General features: G+C 44.1%; 1 protein-coding gene across 2 annotated transcripts in view; it reads left to right on the forward strand.

Annotated features, from left to right (window-relative positions):
• The first annotated feature begins 1,287 nt into the window (after window positions 1-1,287).
• MEIS2 (Meis homeobox 2) overlaps window positions 1,288-24,495 on the forward strand; it is a 204,170-nt gene continuing 180,962 nt past the window's right edge. For both annotated transcript variants that reach the window (XM_054716372.1, XM_054716373.1), the window contains exons 1-7: window positions 1,288-1,462; window positions 2,749-2,981; window positions 4,571-4,712; window positions 5,434-5,484; window positions 6,410-6,460; window positions 7,253-7,402; window positions 17,009-17,123. In XM_054716372.1, coding sequence (XP_054572347.1) covers window positions 1,451-1,462; window positions 2,749-2,981; window positions 4,571-4,712; window positions 5,434-5,484; window positions 6,410-6,460; window positions 7,253-7,402; window positions 17,009-17,123 — 754 coding nt within the window. In that variant the 5' untranslated portion in view covers window positions 1,288-1,450. The remainder of the gene's footprint in view (window positions 1,463-2,748; window positions 2,982-4,570; window positions 4,713-5,433; window positions 5,485-6,409; window positions 6,461-7,252; window positions 7,403-17,008; window positions 17,124-24,495) is intronic.

Raw genomic sequence — 24,495 nt, forward strand, 5'->3', positions numbered from 1 at the left:
AGATCTGAGGCTGTACCGTACTTTCCCTGCGGTTTTCTGCAGTTTTCCTCTCTGTGCTCTCCCTGTCCTCTTCATTCTCTCTCTCTCTCTCTCCCTCTTTCCTCGCTCACGCGCGCGCGCGTGCACAAACTCTCTCTCTCTCTCTCTCTCTCTCTCTCTCTCTCTCTCTCTCTCTCTCTCATTCTCTCTCTCATTTCTCCCCTCCCTCTCCTCCCCGCCTTCCCACCCCCCGCCGTCCTCGCGGAAGAGCTGGCTTGCTGATTTGCTCCGGTTTGCCGGGCTCCTGCCTCCCCTCCCCCTCCCGCCCTCCGCCTCCCCTGCCCCCCCAGTCGGGGCAGTCCGATCGCACTCGCTACATATCAGAGTCTCTGCGCGGCGCGCTCCTCCTCGCTCCCGCTCCCCACTCCCGGGATGTGTCTCCGCCGAACGAAGGGCTATGGCCACCACGACTTCCGGGTTCCGTCATTTCGTTCTCCCGCCGCCGACCCGCGCCGCCAAACTGAGGCTCTTCTATAAGCCAGGCAGCAGCCAACCTGCCAACACCTACTGACACTCACTCATCTCCCAGAGAGAAAGAGAGCGAGAGAGAGCGAGCGCGAGAGAGCGAGCGCGAGTGAGAACGAGCGAGAGAGGGAGGGAGAGACAAAATACCTACCAGGAAAGAGGGGGAGGAAGTCCAATTTTTGCAAACTATTCTTTTTTTTTTTCTTGATTCCCCCCTCCCCCCGCTTTCTTTGACCGATACTTTAAAGAGAGAGGATCCTATAATAGATACCACGGGGGCAAAGCTAAAAGAGGGGGGGAGGGGGGAGGAAAAATTCAAGAAGCAGAAACCCCTCGCGGAGTTTTACTGGAAGAGAAAAAAAAACGGGTCTGAAAGATTCCTCCTCTTCATCATCATCAACCATCATTCATTCACTACCTTGACATTCCGGGCTTTGATTGACAGCTGGAGTGGCAAAAAGCCATGAAACACGACAGTTCGGTTACATGTGGGTTGCTGACGGGCCGCTCGTAGCCTTCAGTTCGGGGGCTTGACAATTTTTTTTTCTTCTTTTTCTTCTTTTTCTTTTCCTTTTTTTTTTTTTTCCCAACTGAGGGGCAGAGAAGAGAAAGAGGGGGAAAGGAGGACTGAAGAGGAGGAGGAGGGGAGGGGGGAGGAGGAGGAGGAGGAGGTGGAGGAGGAAGATCAGGAGGAGGAGAAAGAAGAGGAAAAAAGAGAAAAAGAAGAAATATCACAGAAAAAAAAAAACCAACTCTTCGTTGCCTTGCCTGGGCTTTTTTTTTTTTTTTTTTCTTCCCTAAAAAAATAACATATTGGAGAATTGGGAGAAGTCTCCTTGGTTTGGACAAAAAAAAAAAAAAAGGAATCTTCAGCTAGATCACTTTCTTATCCGGACTGGGATATTAAATATACGACACATCCAGGAGTTTATTGGAGCGCAGACTGATGGCGCAAAGGGTAGGTTTAAATCTCCAACACTTACCTAGATATAAATCCTCTCCTAAGAGGGGCCTGTCCCGATGCTTCTCTCCCTTCAACGCTGCTGCTGCTGCTGCTGCTCGCTGCTTGATGATGGCGGCCCGTATTTTAAAAAATAGCAGCAAAATTATTCATCGGCTTCTTTCCTCCCCGTGCCTTTGCGTGTGTGCGAGTGTGTGTGCGTGCGTGTGTGCGTGTCTGGGCGCGCGAGTTCCAGCGCTGTGCGAGCGGGCGGGCGGCGAGTGCGTGTGAGCGGTGTGTGTGTGTGCGTGTGCAATTGTTCCACGCTTCGCCTCGCTCCAGCTTTGGCCCCAGCAGCGCGATTCCCCCGGTTCTCCCGCCGCCGCCGCTGCCGCTGCCGCGCCGCTGCCGCCGCTGCTCCCGCGGCTCCGGGCGGGCACCGGCTGCGTAGGAGCCGCCGCCGCCGCCGCCGGGGCCGCCGCCGGGGCCGCGCTGCCGCAGCCGCTGCGCCGCCGCCTAGACTAGCCTGGGCTGCTTGTTTTGTCTCTGAAATTGACAAGGACGCGGGGAATCAGCTGCTAAATAATGTTTCTGGTAACTTTCACGTTATTCCCCCCACCCCCACCCTCCGCTCCCTGCCCCCGGGGAGGCACTGGCCCCGGTCTTCCCCGGTCCTCGGCGTTCTCGTCCTGATTATTAGCGTTTTTTCTTCTCTTTATTTTGTTTCATTTCGCCTTTTGATTTATTGGATCCCCTGGCGGAGGCGGAGGGGGGTGAGGGGTGGGATCCGGGGCTGCCTCCTCACACCAACTCCACTTCTCCCTGGGCTGGCTCGCTTCGGTTCTGCTGCCTCCGGCCCGAACCGGACCTCCGAGCACCCCCTCGACCCCGGCCTCGCCGCCCCCCTCTTCCTGCTTTAAACGCTGCTCCTCATTCAGACTTCTTAATTTTAAAAATTAAAAAAAAAAGAAAAAATCCCCCCAACTTTCAGCTCCGTTGTTTCGGCTGGTTTGGGTTTTTTTGTGTGTGTGTTTAACTCGTGCTCGGTACTTTTCTCTCCTTTCTGACTTTGTTTTTATTTTTATTTTCTTCTCCCTCCCTCTCCCTCTCTTTCTCTCTCCCCCCCCCCTGCTTACTCCCCCTCCACTCTCGTCTTCCCTCCGCCGTTCTCCCCCTCACACCCCTGTTCCGTCCCCACTCCTCTCCTCCTCGCCGTCTTCTCCCCGCTCCTTTCTCTGTCCCCCCTCGGCTTCCTCGCTCCCTCTCACCTCCTGCGCCCCCTCCCCTTTGCCGGGCTCGGACAGTACGATGAGCTGCCCCATTACGGCGGGATGGACGGAGTAGGAGTGCCTGCTTCCATGTACGGAGACCCGCACGCGCCGCGGCCGATCCCCCCGGTTCACCACCTGAACCACGGGCCGCCGCTCCACGCCACGCAGCACTACGGCGCGCACGCCCCGCACCCCAATGTCATGCCGGCCAGCATGGGATCCGCTGTCAACGACGCCTTGAAGCGGGACAAGGACGCGATCTATGGGTAACCCTCCACCCCACCCCCCCACGACCACGACCTGACAGACTGTGTGTGAGTGTGAGTTTGAGTGTGTGTTTGTGGGGCGGGGGGGGGGCGGTGGTGGTGTGAGAGGGTGAACCACTAAGTGGGGAGTTACTTCTGCTTAGAGAAGGGGGGGGGCGCTTGCCTGAATAAGAAAGGACAGTGCAGGGGGCCTGTTCTGCCCCTTGAGTCCAAGTCCCCAGAAGGTACAGCTTCCTCCACCCCCAAGGCCCTGTCACCCCGGACCCCACAGCCCGGAGTGACCGAGTCCTGAGAAGCTTGCCAGGGCCTTCTCCCCAAGGACGGGATTCCTGGCCAAAGGACGCAGAGCTGGTCCTTCCAGGCCCCCCTCGCAGAGGCCTTGACGGAGGAGAAAGTTTCCTGCCGGGGACGAGCAACTTTTTTTCCTCTGGTGTTTCCTCCCGAGAGCCTGGGGAGTCACCCCAGGCAGCTTGAGCTGGGATCAGGGCTGCTTCCCTGGGCCAGGAAGCCCTAATCACCCACTTCTTAATTCTCTGTAAATAAAGGGGGCAGGCCTTGAAGTGCAGCCGGTGGAAGGGACTGCTGCTTGCACAGAGCCGCTGGGGGTGGGGTGGGGGTGTGTGGGGGGGGAGAGCTGGCTGGAAATTATTTTATATTCCGAGAGCACTCCGGGGTGGATGGGGCTGCACGGTCCACACGCGCACCACTCGGGGCTTTCCCCGCGGAGGGTAGGTGGGGAAGGCTGCGGGAGGCCGAGGGGAGGGGACAGCCGGCCGGCAGCAATTGAGCCTGGAGCCAGAGGCCGCAAGCATCCCCGGAGTGGAGCTCAGCCGCCCGGAGGAACACAAAGGGCAGACGCGCACGCACTCGACCAAGTTTTAGCGCCCGGCCCCTGTGCGTTCGCCCGGCGGACAAATGTGTCTCTGGACGGGAGCTCTGCGGCGCTGAAGATGCCTGTTCTTTTGGCCCTCGCACCGGGCTTGACTAGAAGCAGAGCAAACAAGTTGAAAAGGCCAGGGGGGTGGAGGGGCTCCAAGAGCCCTCTCCCCGAGGTAGGAAATGCCACCTCGGGTGTGCGTGCAGGCGAAGGCTTCGGCCTCCTCTGCAGTGCCCGCTCAAGTGCGGGGGGGTTCAGGCGATTTATTTTTTATTATTTCACCGAGTGTTCCTTTTCTTGGGAGGTCAGGGCTGGGTCTCAGGAGCGAGCGCGGCGGCCTCCGGAGCGCGGGGAGTGAGTGGGTCTGGATCCACTCCAGGCTCCAGACTGCCTGAGCTTCTGGGACGTTGCCTTGCGTCCCCACCGAGGCCCTTTTTTTTTTACTTGGCGGGGCCAGGGGCCAGGGGTTCTCCCCGGCAGGCAGATCGGAGGGACCCCCTTGAGCTGCGGGGAAAGAGCCAGGCCGGTTTTCCTTTCTGTTTCTGGCCCAGGCTCGGCTTAGCTGGAGAAGGGTGGCTGCAAAAGTGGGGATGCGTGCCTGTGGTGTTAAAGAAGGAATCGGAACCCTCCAAACTTGTTGATTACAGTTCTCGCTCCTTCCCCTCTGCACCCCGTCTCCGTGTGTGTGTCTCTGCGTGGCGCTGCCCGTTAGGCACCCGTTGTTTCCTCTGTTAGCTCTGGTCTTTGAGAAGTGCGAGCTGGCGACCTGCACTCCCCGGGAACCCGGCGTGGCCGGCGGAGACGTCTGCTCCTCCGACTCCTTCAACGAGGACATCGCGGTCTTCGCCAAGCAGGTCTAACCTTCTTGACCCACTCACCCCTCGGCGGCCCCGTCGCCCCCCCCTTCCCGCCCCTCCGAGAGCTTCACATGAAAGAGGAGGAAAAGGCTGGGACACCCGATCTGTTCCTCCGGCCCAGTCCGCGCTCCTCCCCACCCCTGAGCCTGGAGGCAAATTGGAAGCGGAGATAAATATGGGTGTTTGTTTCCCCCCCCCCCCCCCCAGCCAGGAATACAGGGGCTCGACCCTCGAATTAAAATTGACCTGCTCCTAATCTGTGGCTTGGCCTTTCCCCCCGCCTGTAGCTACTTGAACAAGAATTGGGGACAGGGGCTGTTTAGGGACCCGAACGTGCCCGGGAGGGAAGGAAGCCGGGCGCCTCTCTCCGGGCGGTCCGCGTCGGGCGCCGAGGTGCGGGAGGCTGAGAGCCCCTGGGACCCCAGGATCAGGGAGGACTCGGGGGCCCGGAGTTCCCGGCCACGGCTCGGCGGTTCCAGGGACCCCTTCATGGGGCCGGAACCAGCAGGCCTGAGTCTTCCTCCGCTGACGCTGACCCCACCAGTGTCAGGCACTAGCTCGCTTCACGTCTTTGCGCCAAGCCCCTCTCCTCTCCTCTGCCTCTGTCCCCCACCATCCCCACCCACACGCTGCAGATTAGCCGGTGACAGGGTGGGCTTTTTTCCCCTTTCTTTGAAATGGAGAGGGAATTCATGCGGACTTCCCCTGCTTCTTATAGGTTCGCGCCGAAAAGCCACTTTTTTCCTCAAATCCAGAGCTGGACAATCTGGTAAGGCTTCGAAATTCACTGTTTCTTGTCTTTCTCCAGCGTGGACCCCCTCCCTTGCCCAGATGCACCCACTTTCTCCAGAGCCCTGCTGTGAAGCGGCAGTGGGGCAGGGAGGCAGGGACGAGCCGAGGGCCCCGACCCGGGCGCAGGCAGTGAGGGGCGGGACGGGCGTCGGGGGAGCCGAGTCCCCGGCGGCGGCCAGCGGGACGCAGCGCCCAGCGCGCGAGCAGGGGGGACACGTCCCGGGTCTCGGCCCCGAGGGAGGCGGCGAGACGTGAGAGCTGTTTCCTCCGTGTTGCGGGGGGCAGGCGGTGGAGCCCGGGGCGACGAACCCGGTGGAAGTGAGGCGCGGCAGAGGGCGGGCTGAGGAGGTGGGGGAGTGAGGGGCAGGCCAGCGCAGGCCACTTTTAGGTGCGATTCTTTTGCTAATTTGCACGATTTCAATATTAAAAGTACTTAAATCCGCCTTCAAAGGCCTGCCTCACCACTCATCTTGAGTATTTCCTTCTTTAGTAAGGACGGATTTCGCCGGGTGTGCTCCTCTAAAAAGCTTTCTCTCGACAGAGAAGCGACTTTTTTTTTTTTTTTTTAAATTTGTCCTGGTCGAGGTCGAGGGAGGGGACGGTGAAAGAGGGCTCAGGCGGAGAGGAAAGAAGGCCTGGCCCTAGGAAAGCTGTCCTTCACAAATAGCTCACTGAGCAGCAGGGGCAAAGATACTAAATGCTGCGGCTCAGGTTCAGTTAAGAGCCTACCCCTTGGCCAGGGAGGCAGAGCTGATCAGTAGTCACTTGATTTTTCTGAGGGTTTCTTCAAGGGTGGGTTTTGCCTGGCCATTTGCCTGCTTCTCCTCCCCAGCCCAGTTCCCTCACCGCCCCCACCCCCAAGTCACAGAGTCTGAACTCCACACTATCAACTTTTCTTGCAGATGATCCAGGCAATACAAGTACTAAGGTTTCATCTTTTGGAGTTAGAAAAGGTGAGCCGGAAATGACACTCCCCCGCTCTGATGTACACTTCCCTCTACTAGCTGAGTTGGGGATGTTTTTTAACAAACCTCCAGTCTGAGGGATCCAGCACCTGGAGATTTTGAGCAACATGTTACCAAGTCCTTCCTTGTAATTGCTACTCAACCCAGGGGCTCAGAGGATGGGTGAATTAGGACAGCCTTGCCTTTTAAAGTAGGCCTCCCCCACCCCTTTATTTCCCCAGGCATTCAGCATTATTTTTAAATGCAGCAAACCATTTGTGTGTTACTGGACATTCAGCCCGCTTGTGTCTCTATCAGCTCAGCTCACCCTGGGCCCTGAGCGTGCATTAGGTGCAGGCAGAGGGAATCATCCTTTCTGGGATGTCTTTACATTGCTCTGCAGCTCAGTCACTTTCCCTTGGAAACATGCAGCCCTCCTACCTTATTGAATCGCAAATGCTAATGCTGTTCCAAGTTCCAGCGTCCTTACGTTTTGATGTTATCATCCAATCCCCTGGACTCCCAGTCTGAACCCAGTTATTTCCAGTCCTCTTTCTTCTCTCTCCATTATAACTTGTTGCTCAGGGAAGTGTCTGGAGAATAATATCTGCTGCAACAATTACTCTATTGTTTCCTCGACTTCAACTATTATATCCATTAATTAGACTTACTTTGGAAGACATCACACGGTTGCTCTTTCCAAATGTAACCCTGCAACGTGATATTTTCCCCTTTAAAAATGAAACAAAACAATAACAACAACAGCCCGAGCTGAACCCTCCACCATGACCCTCCTTCTAGGTCCACGAACTGTGCGATAACTTCTGCCACCGGTACATTAGCTGTTTGAAGGGGAAAATGCCCATTGACCTGGTCATTGATGAAAGAGACGGCAGCTCCAAGTCAGATCACGAAGAACTTTCAGGCTCCTCCACAAATCTCGCTGACCATGTAAGTCTGTGAGCCTTTTGCATTCTTCTAAGGCCACTGGGCAAAGCATTTCTTTTCTTTTTTTTAAACTTGTGACATCTAGCTCCACTGATTTAGCTTTCTTTTTAAATGATTTGGTCTCTTTGGGGGGGTCTTCTCCCTTCCTTAGGACTTTTGCCATCCTCTCCCCTCCCTTTCCCTGGGTCCCCTTCTTATTTTTGTTAAGAATAATAATAATAAAAAAAAGCAAGTTAGGGAGTTGATAGAGTGATTTGTGCTTTTAATGTGTAAAGTTTCCTGGATTTGGTGACTTGAGTGTTAGCAAATTGTCTGTTTGATTTGGTGACTGCTGTCTTTTCTGCTTTCTGAACTCTGTGCAATCAGTACAACAGGGAGAGAGAGAGAGAAAGAGAGAGAGAGAGAGAGAGGCAAGACAGCTAGCTGGTCAGGATCAGGGAGAGAGGACCGAAGAAAAACAGAGAGATGGGGAGGGGGCTGATTTCGAAGTCTCTCCCAAGATGACAATTCTGAGAATTATTGGCACTCTTGCATTGCATTAGAAATAAAAGGAGTGAACACTTGACAATTCTCAGAGCTTTTGCTCTATAGAAACTTATTGTCAGAATATGGACTTATTGCCAAATGCCTGAAGCATCTTCATAATAAAAGACAGTAACCTTGATGAAACAGTTATTAACAATGTATTGCGGAAAAGCTGAAGGGAATTGTGATTGAGTAACCCTAGGTTAGTGGTTGAATTTTAACACTTTAACAGTTGGTGAATGAGGACGGAGAGTGTAGTAAGGAGCTACTGTGGATGTCAGGCCCGGAAGGGAGATTTCTTTCTATTCTCTCTGTTTTTAATCCTATTTGGAACTGAACTAGTAAGTCTGATGCTTTTATTTATATAAAAAAAGCATATGTAGTGAGACTGAAAATTTGAAAAAGAAGCAAAGAGAAAAAGGATTGCAGCTGGTAGGAAAGGCAAGAGTGAGGAGGTTAAAGAGTGGGTGTGAACAGCAGTTTATTTATAGAAACTCAAGCCTGGGTGTCTATAGATTGCATTCAGTTGAATCACAACCTAAATGATATAGGCTATAGACTAATAACTTGGTGGCTGAAATATTAAACGCTCCGTGGAGTTAAACAGGGGTTGAGGCTTGAAGACACCACCACCACCACCCCCATTCCGGGGCGTTAGAGGAATGAATTGAGATGCCTTAAGAATGAACGTTCTGTGAGGTGTCCCATCCCTCTATCCCGCCACCAAAAGTTTTGAAAATATGTAGTTACAGATTTTAATTTCCAACCTTTGTGTTGTATGGAAAGACTGCCTGAGGACCAAAGTTTGCAAAGGAAAAGAAAAGAAAACCTCGGTCCCAGCTATCTAGTCTGAGACAGGATAAATACTATGTTGTTGAAAGCTCCTATGGCTCTCTGCACTCTTGGCTTCTCCTGTCACGATGGGAGGAAACTTCGGGAGCTCTTTTGTATATTGAATTTATAAACTGAAATTAAGTGGGTGAGCAGCAGCTATGTAAGTTTATTTGCTGATATGTTGCCCTGAGCTGGGTGGTTGTGGTTCATGAGGCATGACACTACCTTGGAAATATTTGTTGTTGTTGTTATCTATTTATTTATTTTCATTTTTCATGTTTTCATGGCTTTCTAGTTCTAAATTCAGATGCATTTTACATTATTGGGAGGATGGGAAGGAACCTAGTTACCTGGTTTGTAGAATGAGAGGTTCACAGATGTCCGCAGCCAAAGGGCTCTTCTCATGATATTTCTAGGGGTCTCGACTACTTGGTTTTCTAGAACAGTTTCATGGCAACTGTTTTTCAAGTGGATGTATAGATCTAGAACATGCTGATGCTCACCTGAAAGAGATACGATGAACTAGACTGTTTATAGAGTATTGGCTGATAGACAAGGCCAATTTATGGAACTATTGCAATATTTAAATTACCCTCAAGAAGTTGTACCTAGAAGAGGACAATGCTTTAATAACTTAACAATCACCATCTTTGGGTAAAAGAACCAACTGTAACGTGTGTTGCTCCTCTGTCAGGCCCCCAATCAAGTAGATATGACAACTGATTTATTTTGCACCCATGAGGGCTTGCCACCTCATTGGGCATCAGAATTTAAAGCCTTTTATTTCCTAGAGATCTGAACTATAACATTCTTACTTTAGCCCCCTGCTATTTGTTTTGAAAGGAAGCAATGATTTGTTCCACCAGCGCACTGAGTGGGGAATGGTGAGGCTGCCACAGACTTGAATTTTATGCAGGAGGTGAGAGAAAACCTTGGAGGGTTTTCACCATTTCTGACACTTTCGTACCAGAGGTGTATTGATTGCCTTCATTTCCAGGCCTCCCCCGACAAAGCGAATTCTCATGCTGCAGCCTCTTCTGCAAGCAGGACCTCCCTCAACCCCCCCAGCCACAAAAAAGGGAAAATGCCACAGAACCGCTACCCGAAAAGCAGTTCTAGTGGGACATTTTCAGCATGTAAATGTGTCCAATTTGAATCTCCAGGTTTATTTTTTCATTTGCTTTGATATGCATATTTAATACACTGCCCCAGGCTGGATCTCATTTGGTGCACGCCGGTGCAGGGGTGATGATGAGCCACTTCAGAAGGACTGAATGTGTTGTTTTCTCTGTTTTATCTGTTGGCCCACTGTTCTGATCTACTGTGCTTCCTCGTGGTTTTATTTGCACATGAAATGCTGAGAACATTTCAACTTATTGGCTATGAATAATGACAGCTAAAAAGAAGTGTAGTTTAATTTGTTGTGTGCCAAGGTTTCTCTTATGGAGGTGACAGTTTGTGACAGCTGTTTGACACCCCCAAAACACATACACCTCTATCCTTATTAAGTGGTATCAAGCTACGTGTGTGTGTGTGTGTGTGTGTGTGTGTGTGTGTGTGTGTGTGTGTGTTTAAGGAAGGAGCGGGCAAGGAGAGAGTGAAAGAGAGAAAAGTATATGTAATTCTGTGCAGTGGAAAGCAGACAGAGAAGCATCAGGAACAAACTATTAGGTACCAGAATAACTTTCAGTTTTCTTATTACAATTTTTGAAAATAGAAATGAATAAAAGTAATTATTACAAATATCTTAAAAGCAAGTCTTTTGGGAAGACTTTTAAGAATGACCTTCATATACTATTACTTAGTACATCATGCTATTGTCATGCTGATTTCACATTCCATAATTTTATATAAATAATCTGATCTAGCACAGATGCATTAAAAGAATGTCTTATCTTCCATGTTACATTCAGTAAAGATTCTGAATTTTTAAATTTATTATTGATACTTGCAAGATGGGTATAATGATAAAAGGAAGTTTGAAATTAAATAGAAAATACAGTTTGCAACATTAGCTACTATTTTATTTTGTTTAATAAATTGATATTGAATGTTTATATCTTCAATATAATAATGTACTGTATTTTATATTATACTCATGACATAAGAGTAATCGTTATAAGTAGGAAACAGCTATTAGAATGTTCTTTGGAATATTGGGGAGACAAAACTGTGATGGTGAAAAGAATAGAGTTCTATTTTCCAGCTGCAGTTCATGTTAAGTTTCCCAGACATTCAAATTTATCATGTTTAAAATAAACATGTCAAGAAACCAATTCTTTACAAAAAAAAAGTTTCAACTTGAAAACTCATGCTTTTCCTAGTCTGTAGTATTTCTGAATAATAGGTGATATCCCTATTATCTACTTTACCTCATTTTAGGTCAAGTCTTTAGACCTAGTGCAGATAAATGAAAAGTATCTTTATGTTTACATATAAAGATATTACATATCTTTAGATTGACTTTAGACCAGGAAATATATTTGTTTGAAGTACATTCTCTGAGGTAAGTACAGTTATATTATTGTTATTCCTAATCCATGTTAATAAGGAGCAATATTTTAGTTTTTTTGGACCAGTTAAGTTTAAGGAAGAATATACAACTGTATTTATCAACAGTTCATGACAAATGCCTTAAAATTGACTGGCTCTGATAATATGACTAATAAAAGAAAAATATTTTAATTTTTATGTTGATAGCTGTAATTTAAGTGGAGAGATGCTGTTGTTTTCTTTTGCATCTCTAAACGTGTCAGGTTTACTCATGTCACTACAATTCTAATGAATGGGTTAAGTCAGAGGGGAGAATTCCCGGAACCTTGTTCCTGACAGAATACAGGCAAGTGTCTTTAGGGAAATTATTTTATTACCTGAGAAATTAGAGGGGAGTGGGCAGTGAGCAGAGCGATAGGTTTAAGTGATTGATCTATAGACTATCAAGAGGGAAATCATGGGATTTGAAATGAATATTAGTAATATTAATGATTTATTTTAGCAGCTAGTTTCTTCTTCCTAGTGTGGGACTACAGTGTGTTCTCTAAGCCTCTGGGATCTGCTCCGGGAAAGTTCTATCTCTCAGCCATGTCCACCAACTCCAGGAGACATGCTGAAGGCATAGGCTCTCTGTTATTGCTGTTGCATAGTTTCTGGTGGTTGATAGCTTTTCTGTCGATTTCCCATGTTGAATAATTATATTATTTAAATCACTTAGGTTGTGCAGTTGGAGTCTGTTTTCAGTGTCACTGTGATGAGATGAAATTAAACAAATATGCACTTGACAACCACAGGCATTCACTCTCGGATTAAAATTGTGATATTTTTCAAAATTCATTTTCTTATGGTTTTCAGACTGGTACTCTATGGAATATTTCAACGCAATTCAAAACTATAGGAGACATATTATAATACACTAACAACACAAGAAATTTCCATCTTCTCTAAAAGTTGCTCCATTAAATGGAGGAATCATTTGCAATGAGTACTTGCTACTTCTCTGAGAGCTGCGCCTATATTAATTCCCAAAGCTTAACCGAGGGGTGGATGCGGGAGGATGAGGGAAAGACCTGGCTCTCTGTGCATTTTTACAGATTGAGTCCATGTTCTGAAAGCACACACATTTCCCCTGAGTTCTTGTGTCAACTTTAGAATAGCAAAGGGAAATTCCAACATTTTTCAAGCCATACTATTGACATTTTAAGTTTTGTAGCCTTGCATACCTTCTGATAGGAGTCTTCATCCTATTTTTTAAAACATATTTTTTTTGCATAATGTCAGTTAAGAGTGAGAACATCATGAAGTCATAGGGAATACATTAATGGTATCAATTATGTGTACTGACACAAGCATATCTTGCCTTTGTTGTTTAAACATATATAGTCAAATTAGTTTTGCACTCTCCGTTTGCATATTATATATATATATATGTGTGTGTATATATGTGTGTGTGTGTGTGTATATATATATATATATATATATATTCCACCTATGAACACTATTCTGAATTGCTTTACTGTGTTTTCCAAGTTCATATATAACTTTTGACTCTGTATTATATGTTTTCATTGTGTGGGTTCTAGAAAATCAAATGCTATTTTAAATTATTTTTAATAACAGAAATAAGAAGTGAAAGTGATCTACGTAATCTCTCCTAACTTCTTCCTTTTGGAGAGAGAAAGGAAACAAGTCCCAAGAACATGAAGAACGACACTTGCTCAAGTTCACATGATAAGTTAGAGGGGGCACCAGAGTCTTCCTTCCAAGCGAAGGCTCTCTCCTAACCACATCCATTGAGTCACCTTTTCATTAGGGGCCTGAGATGCTTCCGATTATTTTAGATAAAACCTGTGTGGAGTATGCCTTTTTTTCTTTTTCTTTCTTGAAGCCTCATAACATTATACTGACCCACTCAGTTTTTGAATTTATTTAGAAACCCTCATACATTTACTACATCAGCCCTGTGAGTGGAAGAACCATGAGCTGTGTGCCGTTATCTAAACAGGAAACTATCACCCATGTACCAGGACTTATTAAAGAGAACCCTAGGCAGATCCCCCACAGAAATGCCATAATGGTGTAAAACGTTACAGATCCACCATATCTGCAACCTCAACAAAAGAGGTGCACATACAGTCTGCTTCCTATGCCTGGAGACGCTTGTCCTCTCTCTGCTCTTTTCTAGATTTAGCAAAATTCAATGATGGTGCTAAGTCAATTTTTTTTTAACTTTCAAGGGAGAAAACACTGGCAGGATTGTGTTTTCCAGGGAAAGCGGTGTGTAAATGAGAAACAGAGGAGAGCGGCAGAGTGATCTCCTGTGGCCCCGCTCCTACAAGCTCCCCCGTCTTGTCTCCTGCTTTTATATTAATTACAACTTGCATTATCAGCTGTGAGTCTGTAGCCCAGCAAATAGAAAATACTGCCTCTGGAGACCTCGCTTCTTGTATCTATTTTCTATCTCCTTCTATTGTGCTCCACTCAGTATTCACTGCCTTTCTCCTGCTAGCACAGCTCTTTAACGCAATTACATAAGAGCAAGAAGAGTACCATATTTGACTCCCAATTATTAGAGCCACTGGGAATAGAAACATGTTCATTCCTTGCCCTCGGTGTCTTCCCGATACTTTTGGCTGAAGAACAGGACATGTATTGTGGAATGCATACACCTGAATGCTCACCCACACACATGCACACGGAAAGCATTTCTCTTTATTTTTCTACATACGTCATGTGTTTTACATGCTCTCATATGCCACTTTGGTTTCAAGATTCACTAAACTCCTGCATATCATTTGGCAGAAAGCCAGGCTGTTATTCTTGAAGGATGTAAACTTGGAAACTATCTAGGGAGGGAAAAGAAGAAGAAAGGAGTTGTGATATAAACAAATATTTCTATTTAAGGGGAAAAAAAAACTGGTGATATGGGCAATGGATTACATTTTATCTGACCATGTAGGTTATAATTTTTTATGACCAAAGAGAGCAATTTTTTCATTGACCAGATTATCAATGTTTGTCTGGGTCTATGGTCAGGTCACCATGGTGTAGCCCAGTACATTCAAGTTTAGGGCAACTCCTCAGCCTTGAAACCCCAGAGGGATTTAATCTGTCTTTCCTGCTGTCAAGTTGGATGAATATCATGGTGCACTTTAGGTTGTGTCCGTTTCTGAAACTAGATGCTAATACTTGAGATATTCCATGGAAATAAACACCTGGGAGCAAAGAGGGAAGAGACGGGGGCATGGTGGGTTAGATAGTGAACCTGAGCCTACCTCAGGTCTAGGCTGAAAACCAAAGACCCAACTCGCTTGGAGGAACTAGCTGCTCTTAAAGTAATATTTGCCTAATGTCACTTACTTTTTACTCCTTTACTTTAGAAAACACCTCCTCCAGAAAAACCATCGAAAGAAATAAACTGAACTATAAATGAATGAGGTCTGCCTTTAAACTCAGTACAGGTTTGGCTGATAGGGACAAACCACTGTTTTCAGGTGCAGGAAGTCCTTCTGGGTGATCCCTTCAAATCACTCGAGTGCCCAAACAGAAAGCCTCTTCGAGCTTCATTTCAACAATTATCTAATAGCTATTGGATGACATTTGCCTTAAAACATAGTCGAGGTGTTAGTGGTTAATTATTGTAATTTTCATGAGGGGTAAGGAGCTTTTATAGCAGCCGGCTTAATAAAAAGCCTGCAGTGCATAAAATTAACATCACTTGCTGTGTACACTGTAAAGTTAAGCTTAGGTGAATGTGTTGCAGCCTTTGCATTTTCTAAAAGAAGCCTGTAGCCAGTGCTGTTGCAGGACTAAACTCACACCATGCTATTTTCTCTCTCTCTCTCTCTCTCTCTCTCTCTCTCTCTCTCTCTCTCTCTCTCTCTCTCTCTTTCTCTTTATCTGATTACCAGCCAGCAAACAGCTGACACAAAGAGGCTACAAACCTTCAAGAGATGCTATACTATTCTATTTACTAGTATCTTTAGGTTGGAACTATTGGAGTGGTTTCTAACTTAGATATAAAAGAGAGATCGCAGACACGATTTTGTCTTAATATAGGAAACAGAGATCCTTGGTTTTCATTTTATTCTACGCAATTTCATTTTCTAATCTATTTCCTAAAACATATCTTTAGTTTAAAGATCTATACCTGTGCTGTATTTATAGTCACTAAATTTCTGCTTGGGGTTTTCACTTTGAACCAATTGCATACCTGATGGCAATGCCAGTAGCATTATTTGAGATAGAGGTTATTAATCTATAGAGCTTTGGGTCATTTCAAAGCTCTATAGCTTTTATCTATCAAAAATGCTAAATATTAATTTACACTCAGTTTGTAGCGTAACTGCACATAAGATTTTTTCGGTTGTTGTTCCAAGTAAGACTAGTCCTCTACTTGGTCTCAGCTTGGTTTTAAATTTTATTTTGGTAAAATTTTATGTTCTAGATGTACATTATAGAGTTCATGTTGAGGAAAATGATAGACTGATTCTTCTTCTGGATAAACTGTATACACTGACAACACTGCAAGATTGCTTTCAGATGGTCAAAATGTTTGCCTGTTGCCTATAAGCATGTTGGTCTGTCTGAATCCTTACCAATTCTTGTAAGAAGAAATAGTGTACTTTCAGAGATTGATGGTATTTTTTTAAAAATGTTTTCCCTCAAAGAATCCCCCTGCCCCAGAATTTACTTGCCAGTAAGTCTGTGCGCTTAGTTGAAGTCACTGCATATAGGTAACAAGTGCACAGCGCTGGCCTATGGGTGGTGTGTTTCACGTGCCGTTCCTACTCCCCATTTCTGCCAGAGGAAATTCCATCTCTTGCCTGCCTTCATGTGGTGCTGATAAAGTCCTTCCTGTACATTAGAATTCCTGTTTTCCTTTAAGCAGCAGCAGGGTATTGGGAATGATCAGGAAAGGGGCGGAGGGCCAGGAGAGGAATACACTCAGCGAAGTGGCATGAGCTATAGCGGGGTCTGCCCGCATGTCCTTGGAAACTAGTCGTGTTCTCCCAGGAAAGAGCCCCGCTCTGCGAATTGAAGCTCCCCTGGAGCTCACGGGCGAGGCCTGTCCGGTTTATTAGATAGCTGACGGCTCCTAGTTGTTTCACTTTTTTTCTTGCTGTTTGTGCAAATTAAAGCAGAACTGATCATATATTAGGTACTGATGCTGTGATTAATATCACTGGGCCTGTTGGTTGTAGAATCAGTTGATGACAATTTTGAAGGTTCGGTCAGGCTGTTTTAGGGCAATGCATCTGAAAGGTGCGAAGAGCTGTCTGGTACACTCTTGAGTTTTTTGTTTTGTTTTATTTTTTAAGGGACTCGCTGAGTTTTGTAGATGTTAAATGTTCTGAAGTATTTAGCAAACAATAGCGTTGGGACCTATTTCATGGAAGAGTATGCCCTAATTAAGATGGCAAGAGGAAAAAGGACTTTTAGGTTTTTAAGTAAGCTTTTTTTCCTCCTAACTTTAAAATTTAACTTTATTCAGGCATAATTTGTGTGTAATAAAAATGTACCCATTTTAAGTGTCTATATCAATTTGTCTTAACAAATGTGTACATTGATGTACCAAGCATCTTTTTGGTACTGATGGCTGAAAAGACAACATAGTTTAGCATGACATCTATGGATGCCTAATTCCACAAATACTAATATGTACACATTTTGTTTTTCTCTGTACCTCTCTTCTTGGTTCCTCATTTATGGCTGAAATGGTAACTGTGAACAAATTTCTTGGAATCCTGACATCAGAATCCTGCATCTTGGCGAGATCACGATGATGCAACCTCCACCCACTCAGCAGGCACCCCAGGGCCCTCCAGCGGGGGTCATGCTTCCCAGAGTGGAGACAACAGCAGTGAGCAAGGTAAAAGGTCAAGCATTTTCCTTGTGCAAAGTAGGCATGACTAAAATAACTTCAATATTTTATGACTTCAGTACATCTGCCTCCCTGTAAACAAGAGGATGGCAGGTTAGGGAGCATAATCAGCTGCTGTTTAGGAGACTATTTAGTATTTCCTCTCTTTAACTTATATTACTTAAAAAAAATCCAAGTGAGATGTCTAGTCTTTAAGTAGGCATTGCACTAACAATTGATTAGTTCTGCCAATTCTTTTACAAATTTGGTTATCTACACTTCTGTGTGTGCGGAAATAGAATGATGAGCTCCCTTGCAGCTAGGTGCAGTAGTTTTAATTATGCTATAAACACTATATTTTGTTTGCAGTACCCACTGTAAGAGTTCTCTATAATCAAGCAATAATGCATCTAAAGCACAGAAGATGCAAAAAATCCATTCTTTTTAGCTCCAGAAGTCCTGCATGAATTTTATATAGTAATCTTATCTTGGGAATCTGGGTTTTGAAATTCTTAGATGTTTATTTGTTTCCATTCAGCAGTCATGGTGACTTTTGTCACAAGTCCTAAAAATTAAAATAATCAGAGGGCAAAGGGGACATGAAGTGCAGATGACAAGGAAGCCTGGTGTGATTTGGAATCAATTTTACCATTTAAAACTCACCTATTGCACAAAGAGCAATTATATGTTGATAGGGATGACTCTTCTATGGCTAAAATGATAATTTAAAGGAAGATGCATTACTGAATGTGGTCCAGAAAAGTGTATAGATTTTACTTTTTAATATTTTACATTATCTGGTGTCTGATCTCCTAGGTCTATTTCATCTCTATTATGACTGTGTTTATAGCCACACTATTTAAGTATTAGACAGTCTTCAAAGTAGAGGACAGTTTAACAGCTTGAGCCGTAGTCATATATGCCACTTACAAGAGGGTGGTTGATGTAGGGTGAGTGCCTTCACTCTTCCAAATTTCTGGCCATGGATTTTGGATTCCTGGTGTTCTGGAGGAATCTAGGAAATGTCCCTTCTAGGATGCCATTAATTTGAGAATGGGTCCAAATTAGAATCTAGGTTTATGCAAGTTGCAACTGACACAGAAATGAATACTATCAGATGATACATTGTGGAAGAACATGTGAGTCATATGTATTGAGGCTTTATGTACTGTTTTTATTGGACCAGGTATATTTTATGTAAGACAACTAAACTCCATGGCATTTGGAAGGTGACATGCACGTAAATTCAATGAATCTGCAATGCAGCGGCTTAATTGTAGTTCTGTGTCATGGTGATGGACTGACTTCTCAATGTGGTTAAATCTGGAAAGCTTTCTCTGACTCCACCCTTCCTACCACCCCAAATTGCTGCCACATAAAGGGGGAAATGTATCTATTAATAAAAACAAAACACGCTAAACACCGTGCAGAAGAGGGGGAAAGGAGAAGCAGACTTAATGGTCTAATGAGGCTATCTTCCAAAGACTTGTGTGTGAGGCTCACTTTGACCTTTCACTTCACTCAGGAGCTCAGCGCTTCATTTTTCACATTCTTGCAATTACGTTAACGCTTCAAGCATTTCTGACTCCAAGTCAGCTAGCAACACCAGGCATAACTCAACACTGTGAGTTTTTCTCCTCTCTGTAGATTCATTAACAGGTCACTAAGGTCCCAACTGAAATTTAAAACTGACTGGTTCTGTTGGGTTGGTTGAGTTATGGCAAGGGAGATAGCAGGAAGGGACCAGAGACAAGGGGAGGGGGAGAGAGAAGACCCCAGGGTTTGGAGCAGGGAACAGTTGCAGTAACGGGCACGGCATGGAGTTTTGTCATTTGGGTTAGTTTTGTGTTGTTGTTGTTGTTGTTGTTGTTGTTTTGGTGAAGAAAGAGAAAACCTCTGAGACCGACACACTGGGTAAAAACAATGTACACAAACCTCTATGTTGTGGGGAGCTGTACCCCCTTATCCAATGCTGAAGGATCTGATCCCTGCAGGATTTTGTTTCTTTAACCATATCTCTGTGGGATTAAAGAATGGACGTGGTAATTTATGTGAATGAGTACTAGGAAGTCAGTCACTTTACGTATTAGAATGTAAGGGACAAAAGAAGTTATGATTCCTATAAAATGGAGAATGTTTTGGCATGGAGACTTTCTTACCTGGCTTCGCACATCAGTGGTTCCAAAACACATGTTTAAGGGTATTCTGATTTTTACAGTAGACCCTACATTTTGAAGGCCAGACTCAAGCATATTTTGTCATGCCCATGCCCTTATTAGTCTTTTAAACATGTTTTCAAGACATTTTTATATTTTGTCCCACTGAATTGTCCAGGGTAGCTTTCTGTGGGAAAGATTAATTATCTGCTTCAGGGCAAAGTCAACAGAGATATTGACTAAATCGCATATGCTTATCCCAGGTTAAATCTTAGGGTGGATGTATAATGGAAAACCTAAGAGGGAAATTTATGTTCTTAGTATTAAAGATATTATAATATTACATTAGAAACCAAGTTTATAGTTTAGAAAAGAGTTTTTCTTACGTATTCAGAATTTATTAGCACAACAGGCATATGGAAAACTGTAAAATGATTCAGTTCCAAAACAAATTATGATAAACAGAAAAAATAGGGATGAATTGTAGTAAATACAGTGTTTTCCTACACATTTTAAATTAAACTTTAATAGCCATATGCTATAAAACAATACTGCATTTATGTTGCTTTATAATTTTTGGGAATATTTTTACTAAAATGATTCATACAAATTTTTACTTTGGAATGTAAAAATACCTCATTTTATGACTTGATAGTGAAAGAGCTACAGTTACACAGGTGAAAGGTCATCTTTTCCTCCCTAGTGTTTGTGCAACAAACCGAAAGGAAGAAAAAAAAAAAATCAGATTTTTTAAAACTTGTAAGAAACAAACTTGGTAAAATGTGAAACTGACTCTACTGTGTCTTTCAAACAGCCCAAGCCTAGCAGTAAACTATATAAATATGAACCAGACTTTTATTCACTCTGGTTTCCTTTCCTCAGAGCTAGCCGAAGGGAGGGAGTTTGCTTGATAGTCATTTTAGAATGAAGAAAGAAATCTGTTTTTTTTTTCTGGGACGGATTTAGGGTGCAGACGAGTGGCTCTGTGGAAGTAACTGGCTCTCTTTGTATCCGGCTCCCCATCAGTAAAATGGGGCTTGATGATAAGGCTGGGGGTCCCTAACTCTGTACCTGCTGAGTCAAAAGCTGCTTTGTATTTCATTGTGTGTCTTGCCAGAGCAAAGAGTGGGAAGCAGCCCCCTTGTTCACAGAGCACTTTGAGCGCCTCAGATGAAAGGCACAGTATATGTACAAGTATTATTATTATTGATGGGTTTGTGTAACTCCCATTAACGCTGATGGGAGTTACGCATGTGAATTGGCAAGAGAATAGACCCCTCAGTGTTTAGAGCACATGAAATTTACATTTTTTCCAGTGCTGTAATTGAGATGTTGACAAATTGGAGAATATTGATGAGCCTTTGTTTTAAGTATTCCGTGCCAAGTTTGTTTTATTTTTCCTGGTTTGAACAATGGTATGGGTTCAGCAGCAATGAATAAAAAGGGTAGAGTAAAGATAACTTGGTGTTTCAATATTTTGATGTGCCAATATGAAATGAATTGTCTTAGGCAAATGGAATATGCTGTTTTAATCATTAGCTATGCATGAAAGAAAAATTGATGTTGACATCTTTGCTGTAAAATCGTTGTAATGGGGCCTTCCTTACAATTCATTTTTGTAAAATTCATTTTGTACATTTTGCAGCAATTGAACAATCCCTGCACTGTGAATAGGCAGGATTCCCAGAAATACCGAGACAGTTGGCCCAGTAACTGCTGAGCTCACACTGCACGCCACACACACGTTAACCATGCTGTTGCCAGACCCAGTTTAACCTAAATGCATTCGTCTTCTCTAATCTTTCAGGACACGGGGCTGCACAAGCCAGCACAGTTCCTCCCCATGCAGCCACCTGCCAGACGCCCCCTCCCTTGATGTCCCTATCTATCACCCCGGCAGTGAGACTAGAATTCCATTGCTAGATACTTATTTATTTATTATCCAGTTCTTTAGCCATCATGGTGTCGAAACCTAAAAATACCCCCTTGTATATTGGATGTAAGTATTTCTGGATAAGCAAACATCTAAAATAGTCTTACATTTCTGAGTTTATAATATATGCGATAGTTATGAAATAGTATTCTCCCCCACCAACATATTCCAGTTATATTTACATGGGCGGGGTGGGGGGGGGCGTATTTCAATCCTACTTACGGTGGTCCTGAATATATTCTACTGGAATTTCTTATTCAGTCTAGGAAAACTCTGTCAATGGAATGTTTTCATAGTGGCGGCAATCTCTTTAAAATAACCCTAAATACAATATGACAGATGCCATCTGGCATAATCTTTTGCTAGTTGCTTTTAACTTTTATTTTTCCTGGAGCTAAGTTCATCCGAAACTGGTCACTTACTGTTACAATAAATGCAATGACATTTCTTTTCTTTCCTGTTCTTTTAATTGTATGGAGAAAATTCTTTGAGAATGTAATTGGTAATTTATCATTGCCATAGAAGAGGAACTGTTGTATATAGAATATGTATGTTTCATTTTCATTCTCTCCCCTCACCCCCCAAAAAATAATGTCAAAAATATAGCATCCTTTGAACACCAGCAAACAATCAAATAATTCCTGTTGATTTTCTTAGGACTTTAAAAAATAGTAACCATTAGAAATAAAATGAAACTCTTCTAATAAATAAATGCTCTAGGAACATGTAATGGTGCCCATAAATGCTTAAAAGCTTTCTGTAATTGCTGTTAATTTTGAGTAATTTCTTCCTCTATGTATCAACTTACTTGAAAAACCCAGAGTTGGGATTTCTAGATTTTTTTTTTTTAACTTAGTCATGTAAAGGGATGTCTCCTGGTGCCAGTTAGAGTTTAATTTAGAGTAGTAATTAAACTTGAATACTGCCTCATAAACAAAAGATAAACAATAAACCAGCCACATTCCCTGCTGTTTCATAGCTTTCTTTCCCAGATGTTTTAGCCTGATAATTTTTACACAGTGAACTACCTAACATGGAGTTTTGTGGACAGAGGTTGAGAGTGAGGGTGTTTTTTTTTTAAAAAAAAAAACCACCCTCTTTTTCCCCTCCAAAAAGCAAGATGCAGAGGATTTTTCCACTAAGATTTTTTAAAAATTCTGATAAAATAAATACTTAATGCAGATGTACTTTGAAGACAACTCTAATTCTTTTTCTAAGATATCGTTTATTTATTTTTTCTTCAAAACTAATCTTGTCATGAGTGTCTTTTACACTTATAAAGAGGAACATACTTTTATTTAAGTAAAATTTGGTAAGTCAGGAAAAGAAAAGAAAAGCTTTACAAGAGACCGTTTTTCTTCCTACCCTTTTCCCCTGCTTTCCACCCCGTGCATCCTCCCCCAAGACCCACGGTGCTCTGTGCGGTCCTCTTCCTTGGGTGCCAGGGGTTTCTCTGTCCAGCTCTGGATCCTTCCACCATCAGCCATGCTCTTTCTAATTGTCAGGTACTAGTCGGCCGTTCAATGCAGAAGCCATGTTATTTTCACTGGGTGGGGTAATTACTGAAAGCTGAGAATAGCTGCACTAAAGACAGAGGGATACTTTCATGATCCCATTAGCATAAGAGTGGGTAAATTATTCATGCCAAGTGAGGATTCTATGGGGAAAAGTATAGTTAATGCACATAGTTTTTAAATGTATCCCTTTCTGCTCTGAGACTAAATTCTTGTTGGAATCAGTTCTCAGACATTTACGGGAAAGCTCTGGTGGCGTGTTAGATGCAGTTCATCTCTCTCTGTTTGCGGCGCTCTCAATAGAGACCATCTGGCAAAGATCCAAAAGGTGATTAAACAAAATGATCAGCTCTTGTTGCTGTGTTACATGTCCAATACTCCGGATTAAAAAACATGACCCACGACAGTCAAGCTCATGTCATGCCTCTCCCCCTCCCCCCTCCCGTTTCCGTATAAGAATTCAGATGGCCCACAAATGTGTGTGCCATCTTTGTGTCCTTATGGCCCATAATCGTGAACAGGTTGTGCAAATGGCTCTTTCTGTAGCACTGTCTGTTCCAGCAGCATAGAAGCATTTCATATTAATTGGGTCAGTCTAATATTCATATTGACATGGGGAAAAATTACCAAAATTTATTCTTATAGCAGACAATGAATATGTGTGCTTTCTGCCATGAGGGAAGTGAAATCTGACAACTGGCTTGTGCAACTGATTAATTTTTCTTAAAACGGGAGAAAATCAAGGCATGGAAAACTGTCATTCTCTGAAAACAGTGCACAACCCTTTGTAAGTAAACAAAATGGATTGGGTTGGGGGGCTTTGGAGGCGCTTGTGGCAGTGAGCTCTGGTTTTAACACCATAATCAGGGATGAATTTACAGTGCCATTCAGAGGAGTCCTCCCTCCCCATAGACAAACTGATAATCACAGGGAAGCTGACTTCCAATTAGCTCTTCCTTCCCTCACACACGGATCCGGGTGTTTATATGTCCTCCTTAAGCTCTGATATGTCACTACTGAGGTGCTACATCTCATGCCGCATTCAAAAGTTTGGAAATAAAATGTTTTCTTATGAGTAATTCCTGCTAATAATAAGCAAGGTAATTTCCAACCAATCGTTTCGTGATTGAGTTAAGGTAAAAATGCCAAGATTGGTGACTAAGGGACAGATGTATCTTATCTTTGGGGGTTTACACCAAATGCCAAGTAGAAATATAAATTGAACAAACCAGACATTGTGAGGAAGTGATCGAAGAAATATTGAGATGAAATCTTGGAATGAGCTATATATGTATATTTATAACAATGCTGCGCATTGCTCACAGTTGCATACGCTGGGACTCTGATTTCATTAAGGGGCAGTTTCATGTCTGTTAGTTAAGGCACACAAAATACAAGATTATTAGCTTATCCAGAGATGGTGCCTGGCCAGTTAACATTGTGGAAATAGTCTATGACTGATATTGTAGGCTGAATTTGAGTGCAAATGTCAAGAAAAGATAAAGAATAAAGCAAAAGGGGAAAAAAATTCTTAAAAACCACTTTAAAACATCATCAGTCCTTGACAGCTCTCCTTTCAAGAGAGGGTAAGCAGTAGGTTAGAAACACAGGCGGGCGCAGTACTCAGGGCGGGGAAGTGAGGTTCCCCTGGAGTCAGTGCAGTGTGGCAGATGAAAGCGACTTGCATAGCCTTGGGGGTCTTAAGGCTATTATAGGGCAACTCATGCTCTGTTATCATGCTGATTTTTCAATTGATTTTTGGCTGAACAGTACTTGTT

The sequence above is a fragment of the Eptesicus fuscus genome, chromosome 5, assembly GCF_027574615.1.
Source record: "Eptesicus fuscus isolate TK198812 chromosome 5, DD_ASM_mEF_20220401, whole genome shotgun sequence".
In the NCBI taxonomy this organism is placed as follows: Eukaryota; Metazoa; Chordata; class Mammalia; order Chiroptera; family Vespertilionidae; genus Eptesicus; species Eptesicus fuscus.